Source organism: Eubalaena glacialis, chromosome 1 (assembly GCF_028564815.1).
Source record: "Eubalaena glacialis isolate mEubGla1 chromosome 1, mEubGla1.1.hap2.+ XY, whole genome shotgun sequence".
In the NCBI taxonomy this organism is placed as follows: Eukaryota; Metazoa; Chordata; class Mammalia; order Artiodactyla; family Balaenidae; genus Eubalaena; species Eubalaena glacialis.
The window spans coordinates 189571816-189588183 of record NC_083716.1 but is presented as its reverse complement, the minus strand read 5'-3'; the positions used below and the strand labels follow the sequence as shown (position 1 = coordinate 189588183).

The 16368-nt window shown below is 38.0% G+C and overlaps 1 protein-coding gene across 1 annotated transcript in view; it reads left to right on the top strand.

Annotated features, from left to right (window-relative positions):
* Window positions 1-8704, top strand: part of FRZB (frizzled related protein) — a 32175-nt gene extending 23471 nt beyond the window's left edge. Inside the window, exons 3-6 of the mRNA XM_061202903.1 lie at window positions 431-496; window positions 4593-4797; window positions 5146-5209; window positions 8298-8704. Of these exons, the coding sequence (XP_061058886.1) occupies window positions 431-496; window positions 4593-4797; window positions 5146-5209; window positions 8298-8414 (452 nt within the window). The 3' untranslated portion in view covers window positions 8415-8704. The remainder of the gene's footprint in view (window positions 1-430; window positions 497-4592; window positions 4798-5145; window positions 5210-8297) is intronic.
* The last annotated feature ends 7664 nt before the right edge of the window (window positions 8705-16368 follow it).

The window sequence follows — 16368 nt, the reverse complement described above, 5'->3', positions numbered from 1 at the left end:
TGGAGGGGTGCTGTGTAATCTGTAAAATGTCTATGAATGCAAGTGGTCTTGCACAGGGGTAAACCAGTTACCTGAGCATAAGCATAAATTGCCTCTCAGTTAGCATTGATTCTTCTGCCACAAGCACTAAGCATGTCTGTTTCAGGACTCTGGAGTCATGCTCTCCTCCTGCATGGTGGTGAAGTGTTTCCTCAGGATCTGGGTGGTTTGTTGGAGAGTGGGAACTTATGAGCATTTGACATTGAATATGAGGCTATGTAGCTAGAATAAACGTGAATGTAGTTCCAGGAGAAAGAGACCAGACACGTAGAATTGCTAAGAGCCTCCTTGCTGCCGAACTTGGATCTAATATTACCAAAAAATGTGCATAAACAAAAGAAAGCTGATGTTGAAGTTTTGCTTATAATACATAAAATGTTATATTTTTTAGAACGCTGCAAATGTAAACCTATCAGAGCTACACAGAAGACCTATTTCCGGAACAATTACAACTATGGTAAGGATAGCTCATGATTGATTTATAAACTGCTGAGTTAAGAAAGGATGTGTATGTGTGTGTAAATAAGAATGAGGCTTAAAAACAAACAAGGACAACTTTTTTTTTAATTGATTTATTTAATTGATTTATTTTTGGCTGCGTTGGGTCTTCATTGCTGTGCGTGGGCTTTCTCTGGTTGCCCCGAGTAGGGGCTCGGGTGGGGTGCGCAGGCTTCTCGTTGCCGTGGCTTCTCTTGTCATGGAGCACAGGCTCTAGGCACATGGGCTCAGTAGTTGTGGTGCACCGGCTTAGTTACTCCGCGGCATGTGGGCATCTTTCCGGACCAGGGCTCAAACCCATGTCCTCTGCATTGGCAGGTGGTTTCTTAACCACCGCACCACCAGGGAAGCCCCAACAGGGACAACTTTTACGAGCAAACTCTCCCTGTTCCAAACAACTAAACGGTCTCATAAGGGGACCATTCTCAACAAATGCTGGATTTTTTTGAAGCATATCAGGCAGCATCGCTGGCATCTTAGAACCATACAATTAAGTACACAGAGATACATTTCAAAACAGATGGGAGGGACTCTTCCCTTTCCGACAGGCCAGGGAGGATTTGGAGCTGCAGTGGGTCATCAGTTGTGATTTACGGGGGTGAACAGTAAGTGGGGTAAACAGAGGAGCACTTCAATGCGTATGAGTGGTTAAAAGAATCAAACTGGGTTTCTTCAGTCTAACTCATGGAAAACATTGACAGAGTTGAAAAGTAACACAAAAGTTGTTAGTATTCAATTAAGGAAATGTTTTGTTATCTAGCCTGACCTAGACATCTGGTATTCTGATAAACAAAATATTAATTGAAGAGCTACCATTCTAAATGTAGCTGACAAATTTAACTGGAAGAGGAAAAAGCCTGCTGCCTCTGTGCCAAGTACTGTGTTAGGTGGTTTCCATACACTATCTTATGTGATTTTCTCAACTGCGCCATGAGACGTTCTATTATCCTTATTTTATCAATGATTATTGAACCTAAGTTGTCTTTCCTTTGATTATTCAGAATTACTTTTGGGTACTGGGATGCTTCAGAGTCACAAATATCAATTACCGTTATATTTCAAAGGGTCAATTAATAGAGTTTTCCAGTTGATAAAATAAGGAACAAATCAGTATTTGCTGTATTCCATAGGCATTTTATTATGATTTCCCCCCCCTGGCATTTATGAGATTAATAAAGTTCATGTTACTGTCTCTGTCGAAGCTGAGTAAATGAATAAACATGGCAATTAAATAGATTTTTAAAGGCACCTACATTATTAAAATGAGGGCTTTATTATTGAGTTTACATGCCCTACTTTAGAGAATACAGGACATACACGGCAGACTTATCCTACTTTTATAATTTTGGGAATTGTATGGAGAGAAATGGGTAAATCTCTGTAAGAGTAATCTTTGATATCTTTGAGAATACTGTGTATTGAAAGGTATCAAGTAAAAGATTCAGTGTAGTTAAATCTCTTTAAAATAAATATACCTAGTTTCTCAAGTTTTTCTTCAATGGAACAAATTTTTTTTTGTTGTTTACTAACATCTTTAGAGGAATCTATAGTTTCTCTTAGCCAATGGTAGACACACTTTCCAAGGTTGAAATGTTTACCTAAGATGAGCCTGGCTGCTCACCTGAGGACCCTCTCTACAAAGTGATATGAAATATCACAAGAAAACGGAAGTCTTAATTTTTAGGAGGTTAGCTTTGTAAGACTGAAAAACGCTATATGAACTTTTAAGTACAGTTATATTAAAAACAAAAGCATGATAGAAATTTTATATTGGGGAATTTTAGTTGAACTTATATTTATTTTACTTATTAATTTTTACTATACCCAACCTTCTTAGTGCTGCAGTGGTTAGTGCTGCTATTTTTGTTAAAAGATAAAATACTACTGGTTACAAGTCATGGGAAGAGAAAATCGGCAACGAGGTAGCTGAGTGAAAATTACAACCGAAAATGGGATACAGAGCACAGTTAATGGAAAAATGATAATTTCTTTCTCATAGCCAAACAATAACTAGATTGCTCATAGTTTAAGGATTTTCACTTGTCTGAGGCTTACTCAGAGCTTCTTTGGGGAAGGCAGGCACTGAAATGATTAAATAGAAGGAAAAACCCTGCAAAGAAAATACATTTTAAATTCCAAAATATGTTGATTTTTGTCTTTCTTAAATATCTACATGTGTCTACTGAGAAAACAAAGTGGGGGTGGGAGCATTTGATAATTCAGATAAAACCTCTGCTTCATTCAGATTAATTCAGTTAAAAGCTCTTGAGCTTTAACAAAATTGCTTGAATAATAAAGTAAGTCTTGTAGAGAGATATTTATTTTGGAGTGGGTACATGTGCTAAAAATTTCTAATGAAAATAGTAGACACACCGGGTAAATAAATCATTAGTTTGAGAAGGTTTGCACAGTTCACTAATCTGTGATAGTTGATGAATGCTATGAAGCACATTCACATAAGCCAGGACGCACAAAAATGTCTGCTAGCTGGGGTTGTGAATCTATCATCTGATTCTCCCAAATGACATTTCAAAAAGGGCAATCTTATCTTTTGTTAAAATAAGAGTAGAACACTAATAAAAAGGGACTCCTTCACTCACAAATCACACCAAGCAGGGACAGCTGGGCAGTTACATTTTGCTTAGTATAAGCTCTCATACTTGAGACAACTAATTCTCTGAAGATTGAAATACCTGTGAAGCAAAAATGAGGTTTTGTCCTAAAGTTTTTAGAATTAGTAGCTTAATTTTTATTGTATGTGTCTTGTACTGGTGGAATGTTATTGAATAAGTTTCTGTATGGAATTGGGGCATTGACGGGAGGCAATGGCTTATTAGCTGGCTTTATATTTTCACGGATTACTTTTTTCTTTGTAGTTCTAAACCCCTAAAATATGTGGGAAGGGACTCAGATGAAAGTAGTTTACAGATATATGCCTAAGAGGCTTTCAAAAAGTACATTCATTTAGATATGTTGTGTTTTCCTCTGTATAACATCCATGGATATTGAACTAGAGCAATGAGGCTGCCTGGTCAAAAGCCACTGGCTTCTTACTAATTGACATTTTTGCTTCTTCTTAGGCTTTTTCAAACTCCCCCTTTAGGAAAAAAAAGTAAAAAGCTCATTTACCAGAAGTAGGAATCTAAAGAATTTGGCTCTTCCAAAGGAGAGAAATACAGAAAAGAAGGAGAACTGTACTTTCTAGATTCTGAGTCAAATACTTTGACTTTGCAACTGAATTATTTTTAAGGCAGTTTGTCTTTATATTGAGAAGTCAAGCCGAGTCTTATAAGTTGGGTGCTAGAATATCCCTTGAGAGAGGTAAATTAATGCAATTGACATAGTAGACCACATTCCATAGCACATGAGTGGCGACAGTTTTTATTCAAAAAGAAAATGCAGTATACCTAAAGGAGGGTATGAAAGATAATCTATACTGAAAAACAAAGGAAGAAAGGAGCCGATGTCTGAACAGTGAGCTAAGATGAGGAAGGTGGAAAGATCGAAGAACAAGCTTGGGAACACCGGAGAACAGAACAACTTTACGACACTAAAGAAAACCCCAACTCTTTAGAAAATCTATTAATAGACCCTATAGAAGAATGCTGACAAAGCAACAAAGAATATTTAAGTACTAGGTCTTTACATATAGTGAAATTAATATAGTTTAAATTCTTCTTGGCACAATTGAAACTGCACATATACATATACACACAACCAAAAAGAAATTTTGAAGGAAAATTACATCCAGATTCAATCTTTGCTTATCTAAATGGTTTCTCACCATGAAATACATGCACACATGTATGCTTATATACACACAAATATAAACTTACATGCAAAGGAGATCAGGGCTGAACATTAAGGGGGCAGGTATGTTGTGTAGTGTGTCACTCACTACTGTCTAAGGTGAAAATATATGGTTGACTTTTCCTCTCTATTCTTTGAGCATTAAGTGGATATGAATTGACTAGAAAGAAGACTATGTGTCTTTTTTGAACGTGGTGCCTATTGTGTATCATATTACCACATCAGCTTTATTGTCTTTTATCCAGTCATTCGGGCTAAAGTTAAAGAAGTAAAGATCAAGTGCCATGATGTGACTGCAGTAGTGGAGGTGAAGGAGATTTTAAAGGCTTCTCTGGTAAACATTCCAAGGGACACTGTTAACCTTTACACCAGCTCCGGTTGCCTGTGTCCTCCACTTAACGTCAATGAGGAGTATCTCATCATGGGCTATGAAGATGAGGAACGCTCCAGGTAATTCACTCCTTAAGGATTCAGAATAATGACTCCTGGGTTCTTACTTTGGGATCTGTCTACCTTCTGGGGGATTAAAGATCAGTTTTAGTTGGATCCTTCAATTTCATGTATTGGATACAAAAGTATATGTGGGAAATTTGTGGGTGTGCATTTTTCTGGGGAGAGGGATCGTAACTTCATTTGTTCTTAAAGGGGTCCATGACTCCCAATTAGTTAGAATTACTGTTCTAAAACTTGGCTGTCCTAGTCTAGTATAAACAGTTAAGTCTTTCTGACAATGATTCCTTGTACTTTTCAGTAATATATTTTAATGTTTCAAAAATGGTTGCTTCTTTAAAAATATAGATTACTGTTGGTGGAAGGTTCTATTGCTGAGAAATGGAAGGATCGACTTGGTAAAAAAGTTAAGGTAAGCCTAAATTTTATGTTCAAAATGATAAACAGAAAATAAAAGTAGAAAGACAGTCATTTGTCATTTAAACAAAATAGCTGCCCTCAACTTCATGAGAAATATTAAAACCTGATACATATATATTTAATATTCCAAGAACTGAGTTTGTCTGTAATGTCTGTTTCATTTAAGGAGCAAATTCTCTGTGTGTGTATCAGGGATCTAACTACAGCTGCCTAACTTCTCACCATGGGAAGTCTAGCTGTAGTTAGTCCAGCCCTGCTTTGGTGGCTCCACATTATCATTAGGGCTCCAGGCTCCATCTAGCTTACGGATCTGTCATTTTTAAAGATATTGCTTCCATATTCAAGGTTAGCTGGACGTCACAGGATGGCTGCCCTACCTCCACATCACACCTACATTTCAGGGAGAAAGAAAAGGGAGGTAAAAATAGATTCCAAGCATCCTACCTAGCAATTTTACTTAGGACTGCGTCTCCTGTCCATCCCTAGCTTCAAGAGAAGCTGGAAAATGTAGTATTTTTTAGCTGAATATGTTGGTTCCTTGAACAATTGCAGTTCTGTGAGTCAGAGAAGAAGGGGAGAATAAAGCTTGGGTACAAAACTGCCAATATTGTCCCAATGCATAGACACCAGTTCCTATGTACAAGGTGCAGCCGCATTCATCTGTATATAAGAGATCTGACCAAATTAGGTCCTTAGAGCAGAAACATAGCTTGATTTTTAAGCCAATGACTCTTAGATTCTGTAAGTGATGCATTTTAAAAAAATCACAGTAAATCACTTTATTATAGAAGGTTCCATTTCCCCTTACTAAGCAAATCTGTTTCAACAAAAGGAATGTGGGGAGTATGCACAGAAGGGCAAAGAATCAAAAACCGTGTGTGTGCGTGTGTGTGTGTGTGTGTGTGTATGTGTGTGTGTAGTGGGCAGAAAGGGGGGGAGGGGAGAGTGGGAATTGTACCAAACATAATACATCCTCTTCCCTCTTTGAGTCTGAAGGCTTGGGAAACATTTACAAGGGTAAGTTAAACAACCCCAGGCAGTTTATCTTATACACCTGGCACTTGACACAGCAGACACATTTCAGTTTAAGTGACCTACAAGAAATGTAGAGGGCATTATTTTGCAGGGAGAAAATACCCTCCAGAAAGCTCTCCCCCCACCACCCCAGTATTTTGTCAAAAGTGAGATGTATTTCAAGTTCAGACTCATGAGAATCCTCTATTTGTATCTCTCTTCAATTTGTTTGGTATCTGTTAAAAAGTAGCTCTTCTTCAGTGTGTTGGAATCTCTTACTGTCCTTTTAATTCCGTTTTCTGCTTGCTAATGCAGAACAGGAATTTGTCCTAAATTCCTGTACCAGTTGGAAGAGCTTTCAACATCATTGCTGCAAAGCATATAACACGGCTTGCTGCTTCTCTTTTGGTACCAAAACAATTATCATCGTGTAAAGACCCAGGACACATGGTGTGTTTGTCCTTTTTCCTAGTAAGGCAAAGATATTTTCCATTGCTTTCTACAGGGAACTCACAGTTATTATTGTGAACTCATTTATATTTTCAGTCTGGATTTAAACATGCTGAAGGGAAGAAATAACTTGAACAATTTTTAATTCATACGCAGAACTCAGGGTTAAAGACCATAAATGGGAAACCTCTTGGCTAGAATTACTGAGATTCTTACTGTAGTTTTCCAGTCAGTTCTGAAGATGTAAAAAAGAGTTTTAGGGAGGATACTGTTTTTTTTTTTTTAAATAAGAGTTGTCCTTTTCAGCTGATTTTTTTTGCTCTCAGGGATAAATCAAGAATTAAATAAAGACTTTTTTATGGTTTTGCAATGCAAATTTTTTTTTTTAAACCTAAGTCTCTGTAATAGCAGGTTGTTCAAATCAAGATATTTGGCCTGCCTTGGGGAGCTGAAATTCAGACTTTTTTTTTTTATATGAAAATCCAGTAAGATTGTGGAGTTAAGTGTGCTAAAATGAAGAATTACTTTCAGTAATTTCAGTAATTGAAAATAGAGAATTTGTTATCTACCAAGAATTTTATACATTTTTCATCTGTGAATCTTCAGAACACTAAGCGGATGCTAGAATTAATTCTAATATGTAAATGATAAGGTCTAGTAAGTCCAAGAATCTTCGAATGGTAACTGATGGAGTTAGAATTTGAACTTGGGCCATCTGACATTAGCTCCTTGCTGCTCAAAGTGTGGTCCCTGGGCCAGCAACATTGGCATCACCTGGGAGCTTGTTAGGTATGAAAATCTTGGGCCCCGTCCCAGACCCACTGAATGAGGATCTGCAATTTTAACAAGATCTCCAAGTTATTTCTACATGCATTGAAGTTTAAGAAGTACTGCTATAGCCCTTATTCTTATTTACTACCTGTAATACCATAATATAACTTCTTTTTAAATTATTATATTCAATAATGTAAACATTATTGAAATTGTTAATATGAAATATTAATAAACTTGATTGTAGTTATTAGAAACATTGGTGATGTCTGCTTTGTAAAATGTAGAATGAGGGCAGAACTTTGTTCTGTTTTGTTGCACTTGGTAGATATTATTTAGGAAATATTTTTAAGGGACTCTACCCCCTCCCCCCATTTTCATTTTTTTCACTGCTCAAATCACACAGGTTTAAAAGGCTGTGTTTTTACGAGTCATAAGAGAGGAAAATAAAAAGTAGCCCTTTCTTCAAATTCTCTATGTAAATCTTCCATTGGTTAGTCACCCATGAAGTAAGTACTAGACTTGTATATGTTACCTCAGGAAATACCCACAGATATCAATGTATATTTGTGTCACCGTTTATTGGAGATTTTAAGTTTAAGATTTGATATGAAAGCATTACTGATACATTACAAGTGGCCAATTTTGTGCTTTTTCAAATCAAAGAATTATGTTTATATAGCATCTATCTCATTGTTACCCTGGGATATAGATTTTATACTTTTGGAAAAGTAGTAAAATGCTTTTGAGATCTGATTTTGCAGTCTTACTCAGTTGTTAGAATAATAGAAGTGATGACCCTGGTAATATGTGCTTGTGACCATTTTCTGTTTTAAATTTCACAGCGCTGGGATATGAAGCTCCGTCATCTTGGACTGAATAAAAGTGATTCTAGCCATAGTGATTCCACTCAGAGTCAGAAGTCTGGTAGGAACGCTAACCCCCGGCAAGCACGCAACTAAATCCTGAAATGCAGAAAATCCTCAGTGGACTTCCTATTAAGACTTGCGTTGCTGGACTAGCAAAGGAAAATTGCACTATTGCACGTCATATTCTATTTTTTTTAAATTTTTTTTTCATATTCTATTTTTTAACCACAAAAATCAGGTGGTAACTGATATTGCTTCTATTTTTTCTTTTGTTTTCTGCTTTTCTCCTTCCCTCCATCCCTACCCCCCTTTTTTGTGGTCTGGGTGCAGATCCTTAAATATATTATATGTATTCTATTTCACTAATCATGGGAAAACTGTTCTTTGCAATAATAATAAATTAAACATGTTGATACCAGGGCCTCTTTGCTGGAGTAAATGTTAATTTACTGTTCTGCACCCAGATTGGGAATGCAATATTGGATGCAAAGAGAGGTTTCTGGTGTACACAGAAAGCTAGATAGGCTGTAAAGCATACTTTGCTGATCTAATTACAGTCTCATTTTTGCATGCCTTTTGGGCATTCTCCTCACGCTTAGAAAGTTCTAAATGTTTATAAAGGTAAAATGGCAGTTTGAAATCAAATGCCACACAGGCAAAGCGACCAAGCACCAGGAAGCATTTATGAGGAAACGACACGCAAGACGAATTATTTGCAAGATTGGCAGGAAGCAAAATAAACAGTGTTAGGAGCTGGGGAAAGAGCATTTTGCCTGATCGAGAAGCACAACTGAAACCAGTAGCTGGTTGGGGTGTTAACAGCAGCGTTTCTCTTTTGGCAACACATTCGATTTGTTTGTGAATATATTAATCAGCATTAGGGAAGTGAATTATAACCAGACATCAGCTGTTATCAGCATGGCTCTGTTTAATTTGCTTCCTTTTAGATAAACCCATTGGTGTAAGTCTTTTTTTTCTTCTTCTTTTAAAATAAATCTCACTTGCTGCATTTGACCAGGAAAAGAAAGTGTGTAAGCATATGCACCAGGGTGTTATTTTTTTAAAGACATGGGGCTCTCTAAAATGCTGTAGTTGCAGGATGGTAAAACGTGCAAGATTCTGGGTGTGGGTGTGTCTGTGTGTGTTAGCGTGGGGTGTGTGTCCGTACACTCACACCCAAGCTGAACTGAATTACAGACCTGTACCCATCACTTGACAGTCTCATTCTCTTAAATTTACATATTTGATATTAGTGTTAATAGAACCAAATTTCTAAGCTGTGGTATGCTGAAAAGAAAACACTTATGAAGCAAATGGTGCTGTTTCCTTCTACAAGGACAAACATGCAAGAATGAAATTCATTCCTGAACAAAAGTTCCCTAAAATGGTAAATAACAATTCATCTAAATTCCCTCTTTTGGAAGTAAGAGAACATCCCTGCCTCCTGACTGACCCCCAAACCCCAACCATTTCCACAATCCCAGAAGAAGGAGTTCTCACCTTTGCCTACATCAGGACCACGTAGTCTTTGAGCTGCCATATGGTTGCTTTCAGGTATTTTCACCATCTGCCCTTTGGGCTTTACTCTCAGATGGCTAAGACAGGGTCGTTTCTTTCCAGATGCTGCTGTTGTAGCCCACAAAGGGGAGTTTGGGTGTCACAGGGTAGTAGTGAAGTCCCACAGTGGATGAACTGCACCTCAGTATCTCTCGTCCTGACCTCAACTTGAGCTTCAAGGACTGAGGACTGGAAACTAGCACTTCTGCCTCTTCCTGTTTCTCTCATGCCTTTTTCATGTTCATGAGGGAAGAAGGGCAAGAACCGGCTGCAGGAGATTTAAAGGAATTGGTTTCTCAAATCCACAAAATGTCATCAACTCTTCCAAACCATAGTAAGAGGAATTTTAAGTAGCAAAATCTTTTGAGGTACAATGAAAGCCACAGCTGTTTGCAGCTCCTGCAGGTTCCTTTTTTTGGGGGGAGGGCAATAATATTTGTGTAGAGATTTGACACAATTTATGTTCAATACATATACAATTGTGATATTTATAAGCAAAAGAGGACCAGAGTTTTAGATTCAGCTGTGTTTTTTTCCACCTTCCATTTTGCTCATCAGTACGAGCCTCTGTCAGCTACAGTTTCTAATGGTATAAGGTCCCTGAATAAAGTACATTTGCTTTTTCAGTTTGATAGTTGCAATATCTCCATTAATAAATTATGTATAGGCCTATTTTGGAGGATGACATGATTTTTTTTATCTTAATGGTCACGTTTCTAACCAGACTGCAAAATCATTTCTACTCTGTAATTGCCGTAATGCAAATACATCTAATTAATGCCCCTCTACAGGCTTTTCTGACAAGTATTAACTTTCAAAGCCACTAAAAATTTAATATATATGCCTCCTTGTCAGTAAGCTTGAGATCTACAAAATTAATTTAACATTTCTTTGGAAAATTTTGTTCACTTTCAGGATTTTAATTTTCCTAGTCAAATAACAACACTAAAAATGGTAGATGCATGCTGAATAAACTAGCAAAAAGTACAATAACAGCAAACTTGGATTCTCCTCATGGATACGTGAGTATTTTACTGTGTCACGTCCAGAGTGTAATCTGATTCGGTGCCATATGTTGCACTGAGCATTGGAGGTGGGGTGAGACAAAGCCATGTCATTCCACATCTGTTATAGATTAAGAAGGCAAATACAAAAATTGTAATCACTGTGAGTAAATAACACTACTTATTGTCTTCTGCAAGAAATTATTTGCTATTATCTTTCAACAAGTAAAATGAAAAATTAAATGTTTCAAGAGTGATGTTTATTTAGACTGAATTTTAATATTTTAATAATAACAAGCTTTAAAGAACATGGGTAAAAGTGAGGTAAAGTGGAGATTTCTAATACTGTTATTGAAATCCAACCGATAGAATTTTAAAATATGGTTGCCAGCTGTACTAATATTACCAAAAACAGTATAGTTATGCCTTTGATAATTTACCTCTTTGGGATAATAATGTCTAACAGTGGCTCGAGTGCTCTGCAAAACATTTGGCATGTGTATTACCTCATGTAATCCTTGAAAGTCTGTGAAGGAGGAATTGTTATTTCCATTTTACAGATGAAGAAATCAAGAATTTAGAACTTCAGAGTTATGTGAGTAGCAGAGCTGGACCTCAGACCATCTTATTCCCCAAGTTATATGTTTTTCACCATTGAAATTACTGATAAAAAGTTAAGTGCTTCCTGACATAAACACCCAGCAGTGCCATCAACCTGGAACTACAGCTGCCCTCACTCCTTTTTCCTTAGAGACATTCAGTCATTCAAAATGGTCCCCTTATCACATCTCGAAAAGAGCTTTGTTAAGGCACCTGGATTCAAATTCTCACTTTGCAACTTACTGGCTGTTTAGTCTACACTCCAAGTTTTAAGATCAGGTGAGCTGAGCTGGGTGGAGCCAGTTGGGCAGTGCCTAGAGCATGGGAGGTGCTTAATAAGTGTCAGAATCATTCCACCTTTTACTCCTGAATACTTTTATGAGGTACTCAGTTCTCAAACAGTTCTCTCGCAAGTGCTTAACGCAAGAAGAAAAGCGGCTTCCAAGAGATCCTACCCCCTGCCCTGTTCTCTTTCCTCCATCTTTATGATGCCAGACTCAAAAGAAGTCCCCCCAACTCATCCTCAAGTTGAAGATGGTTGAAATCGTCTTCCTTTACCTCCTCCAGCCAGGCAGATGTGCTTAGAAAGCAACATGATCAGGAGACTAGATGAATACTTAATCAATTTTGAAAAAGATAAGATTTTGTAAAAACAGCAGAGTAGTCAATTCTACAAATACTTACATCACTGATACAAAGTTATTTCAAATGTGATTTATTTTGGAAATCAACCAGAATACTTCTCCAATCACTTTTAAATATAGAGGATGATAAAACTATAGAAAGCTTCATATCTTTATGCTGTTCATCTCGATGGAGATGTCAACTTCCAGATTAATTCACTTATTAATCTTTCAACTTTTAAGTGGAATTGGACTTCTATACTTTACTGTTATCTATTATAAGTAATAAATTATTTCACATCAAGGAGCGAAGCAGGTCAAACAATTTTCTCTTAATGTTATTGGTAAAATTTGGCTCTCCAAAAAAGGTTTTTGCTCCTGGTTTAGGTGAGCAAGGAAAGACCTCTTGCAAAGATACACGTTTTCAATATGAGCTGAATTTTGTCGGAGGAGCTTCTTGGTGTTTTTCATTTCCTAGGGAGTTCCAGAAGTACTAAAATTATATCGAGACAAAGTGTTTATGTTTCAAAAGTGCAGGCTCTGCATTCCAGGCTACACACTGAGGGTTCTCAAAACAGAGGCAGCTTTTACTGAAACTTGGAAATAAGAATAACTCACAAGGGCTTGGACTAGTACATACTGGAAAAATAGAAGATAACCTAAGAGCCAGCTGAAAAAGGGAACAACCTAACCCAGGGATTGCATGGTAAATACTTAAGGCTTTGTGGGTCACACAGTCTCTGTTGCAAGCTCTGCCACTGAGGCTCAGAAGCAAACTCGACAATACATGAGTGAGCATGGTGGTGTTCCAATAAAACTGTATTTACAAAAACAGGAGGTAGGCTGGATTTAGCCCTTGGGTTGTAGTTTGCCTATCTTTGTGGATCTAATCAAATGCTCCCTGACTAGTTTGACTATTTTATCATTTGTTGGACTTAATGAAATAGGTGGTTTTGGTACCATAGAGAAATTAACTACTAAGAAAAGTTAGATTTGTGCTTAAAAAGGACTTTGCCTAAAATTTTACCATTAGAAATTCAATTTATGAGTTGAACATTGTTCTGCTTAAAATGCAAGTGCTTGGGAAACATATCAAGTCAGCATTTCTTTAGTATTAATTAAGTAGCTAGGACCAAAAGAGGCCCTAGAAGCTGCACGAGAGCACATAGTGCCTAGAGTAAAGAAAAGGGGATTGGAAGGGGAGAGCTATGAAAGGGAGGTGTTTGTCTCCCTGCTTTAAACAATTATTCATAGGATCCATTTGACCACCCAATAATATTTTTGTTGTTGTTGTTCCTGCAAAGGCACATTCTTTAGGAATATTGTCCTGCATGAATGAGTGCTTAGATATCCAGACAGAGAGTGCCACTTCGGTTACTACACACCCATTCAACAAACACCTATTTTGTTGCAAGGCTCAGGGCTAGGAAATGAAGGTAAGACGTGGAATAGGATAATCCAGCAAGGAAAATCCACATATAATACAAAATGGTAGAACCTACAAAAGAAGCAAGAACAAAGGGTAATTCTTTTTAAAAGCCCTTCACACTGCCGATCTCATTTCTCTCTTGCCCTCCCTCCCATTCATTCTAGTTTGGTATATTGAAATGTGTTCCTAGTGTTAGTTATTCCTTAGTTTTAAAGCTGGCATGACAGGAAGAGTGGAAAACTATAAATATGGTTGGTAGTTGTCATTTGTAAAAACCTTACTTACTCCTTGCTATTTCCTTAACATTTCCATTTAAGTTGCTAAAACTAGAAAAAGATACTAGGAAGTGTTGCTCATGCACTAAAACCCCCTTGTGTGTTTAACCCATTCACCATAAGCTTGATTTACAGCAGCTTTCCTTGCTTGATGAACCCCACATGCCCCATAATTTAAACATCTTAATGTGCCTCTCACTGGAGTGCCTTTTTATTTGAATGTAAATTGATTCTGAAACTGCTTCCAATCAGAAGTTTGTGTTTGATACACTGTAGCTTAGAGTGGAATATGGTCTCACCAAGGTCCAGTCTGCAAGGTATAGGATTGAGGTTCAATTGCCACCATAATTAACCTAGTTCAGGTTAATTTAACCATAAAATATACACTCCAGCTGACTGTTTAACCTGCCACAAATAAATGAATAGCATAGATCCTGAGTCACTCAACAAATGAAATGCAGGTTGTTCATATAAATACAGAAGACCCTCAAGTTCATTTCTGGATTTGTGCAGCTTATTCTTTTTTGAGGACTTTGAGGGATTTTTAGTGGAAGGCAGACAAGATTTTTGTAGCATTCTAAACCTGAGAGCAACCCCACTCACCCTTGTCTAGTTCAGGTAAAACCAAATTTAAACCATTCAAGAAAGTGATTTATTTATATCTCTCCCATTCAAAAAGAGTATGCTGGAAGTCATTTAATGATTTCTATTGGTAGATAATTCTAAGGTTTAATAATTATTCCTGCTATTGGCAGGTTACATTGCAGGTTTTAGTGCAAGAAAATGTTAAGATACATGAAATATTTAGCTACAATTATAAAAACTATGCTTTTTTTTTTTTCAAGTACTTGTTTAATACTTTACACTAAATAGCCAAATTGGAAAGTATTTCAGACTTGTTGACTATCATCTTAGTAAATCAGGAAAATTTCAAGTTCTACTTTTCTCCTTCAAATTCAGGAAGGAGAGTGTGAGCTCCAACTACACCTGGGTTCAGGTGTTAGCTCTCCTTGCAGACAAACTCCAGCCCCTTTCCATGATGCCATTCTCAGAGCTCACAGCCTGGAGACTGGGGAAACGTCTTGCGGTGATGAGGACAGGCCAACAGACAAAAATGTGAATATAACGAGGCAACGGGTACACAAACATATCCAAAGAGGAGAGGCCTGAGCCTGGGAAGAGGATGCCAGAGGATGCTGGCACCTGGCCCCTGACTAGTGTCGCCACAGCCAGAGTCATGTTGATGCAGAACTCTCCCCCCAAAACACAGAGGACGGGGATCCTGACCCAAACCAGGCCCACCCTCTTGGACAACTGATTTTTTGTCTCTAGAAATTAGGTGGGCTTAAAAATTCCTGAGGCTTGGAGTAGATAGAGAGGACATAGCAAGTGTTTCCTCCATACCAGGCATTATGTCATACTGTAAGGTTCTCTTTTTTTTGGCCACACCATACAGCATGTGGGACCTTAGTTCCCCAACCAGGGATCAAACCTGTGCCCCCTGCAGTGGAAGTGCGGAGTCCTAACCGCTGGACTGCCAGGTTCTTCTCATGGGACAGAGGGACAGAAAACCAGCCTGCTTTAATGACATGCAAATTTAAATCGTAAAATAGTTCTTTACATTTATCTAGCATTCTTCATCTCAAAGGACACTTTGTCACCCACTCATTCAGTGGCACTTTGATGTGATGTTTGGTGGTGGGTGTTTTTGCATGGCACCTGCCATGCTGGAAGGTCAGTCTGATGCAGGGGGCAGATGAGACAAGTGACAAATTGTGAGAAGTGCTAAGAAGGGTAAAGGGGATGCACTGATAGAGGCCATGGGGTGGAGGTGGGGGTGGGGATGGAGAGGACCTGCTTGACAACGGTAGTCATGGAATGAAAGTCACTGTGAAGGGTATGATGCTAAGCTTTAGGGCCCTTCACTTGTCCCAGCCACAGGGGTCCCATGATGGTGTGTTTTTATAAGATTTACAAATTTAAGATTTAAAATTTTTCCATAAAAAAAGTTTCTCCCAAATTGTGTAAGCTTCAGGGCTCACAAAATCTGAATTCATTCTTAGTGGTTAGGGAAGGTTTCTCTTGAGAAGAGACATTTTGGTTGATTCCAATAGGATAGGAAGCAGCCTGCCATGCTTGATGCGGCGGTAGTAGTCCAGTTGGGTTGAATGGCCATTTGAAAATCCCGAAGCTGGAAATTGCCCAGCCACTTGGAGGACCCGTGGAGGGAGTAGAATGGGGAATAGAGAGAGAGGGTAGGAGGGAAAGTTGGGGAAGGTAGCAGGGGCAAACATGGAGGGCCACGGTGGCCGTATGAAGGAGTTTGGTTTGTGTCAAAGTGATATGGAAAACCATTGGAGTGTTCTAAGCAGGCAAATGACATGATCAGATTTATGTTTTTTAAGATTGCTCAGACGATAAGAATTGATATGAGGTTGGGAGCATGATTAGAGAAAGGAGACTGTGGCAATATTCCAGGCGAGAGATGGTGCTGGGATTACAGCAGTGGTCGTAGTGGTTATGGAGGGAACTGGACAGATTTAAGATACATGTTAGATT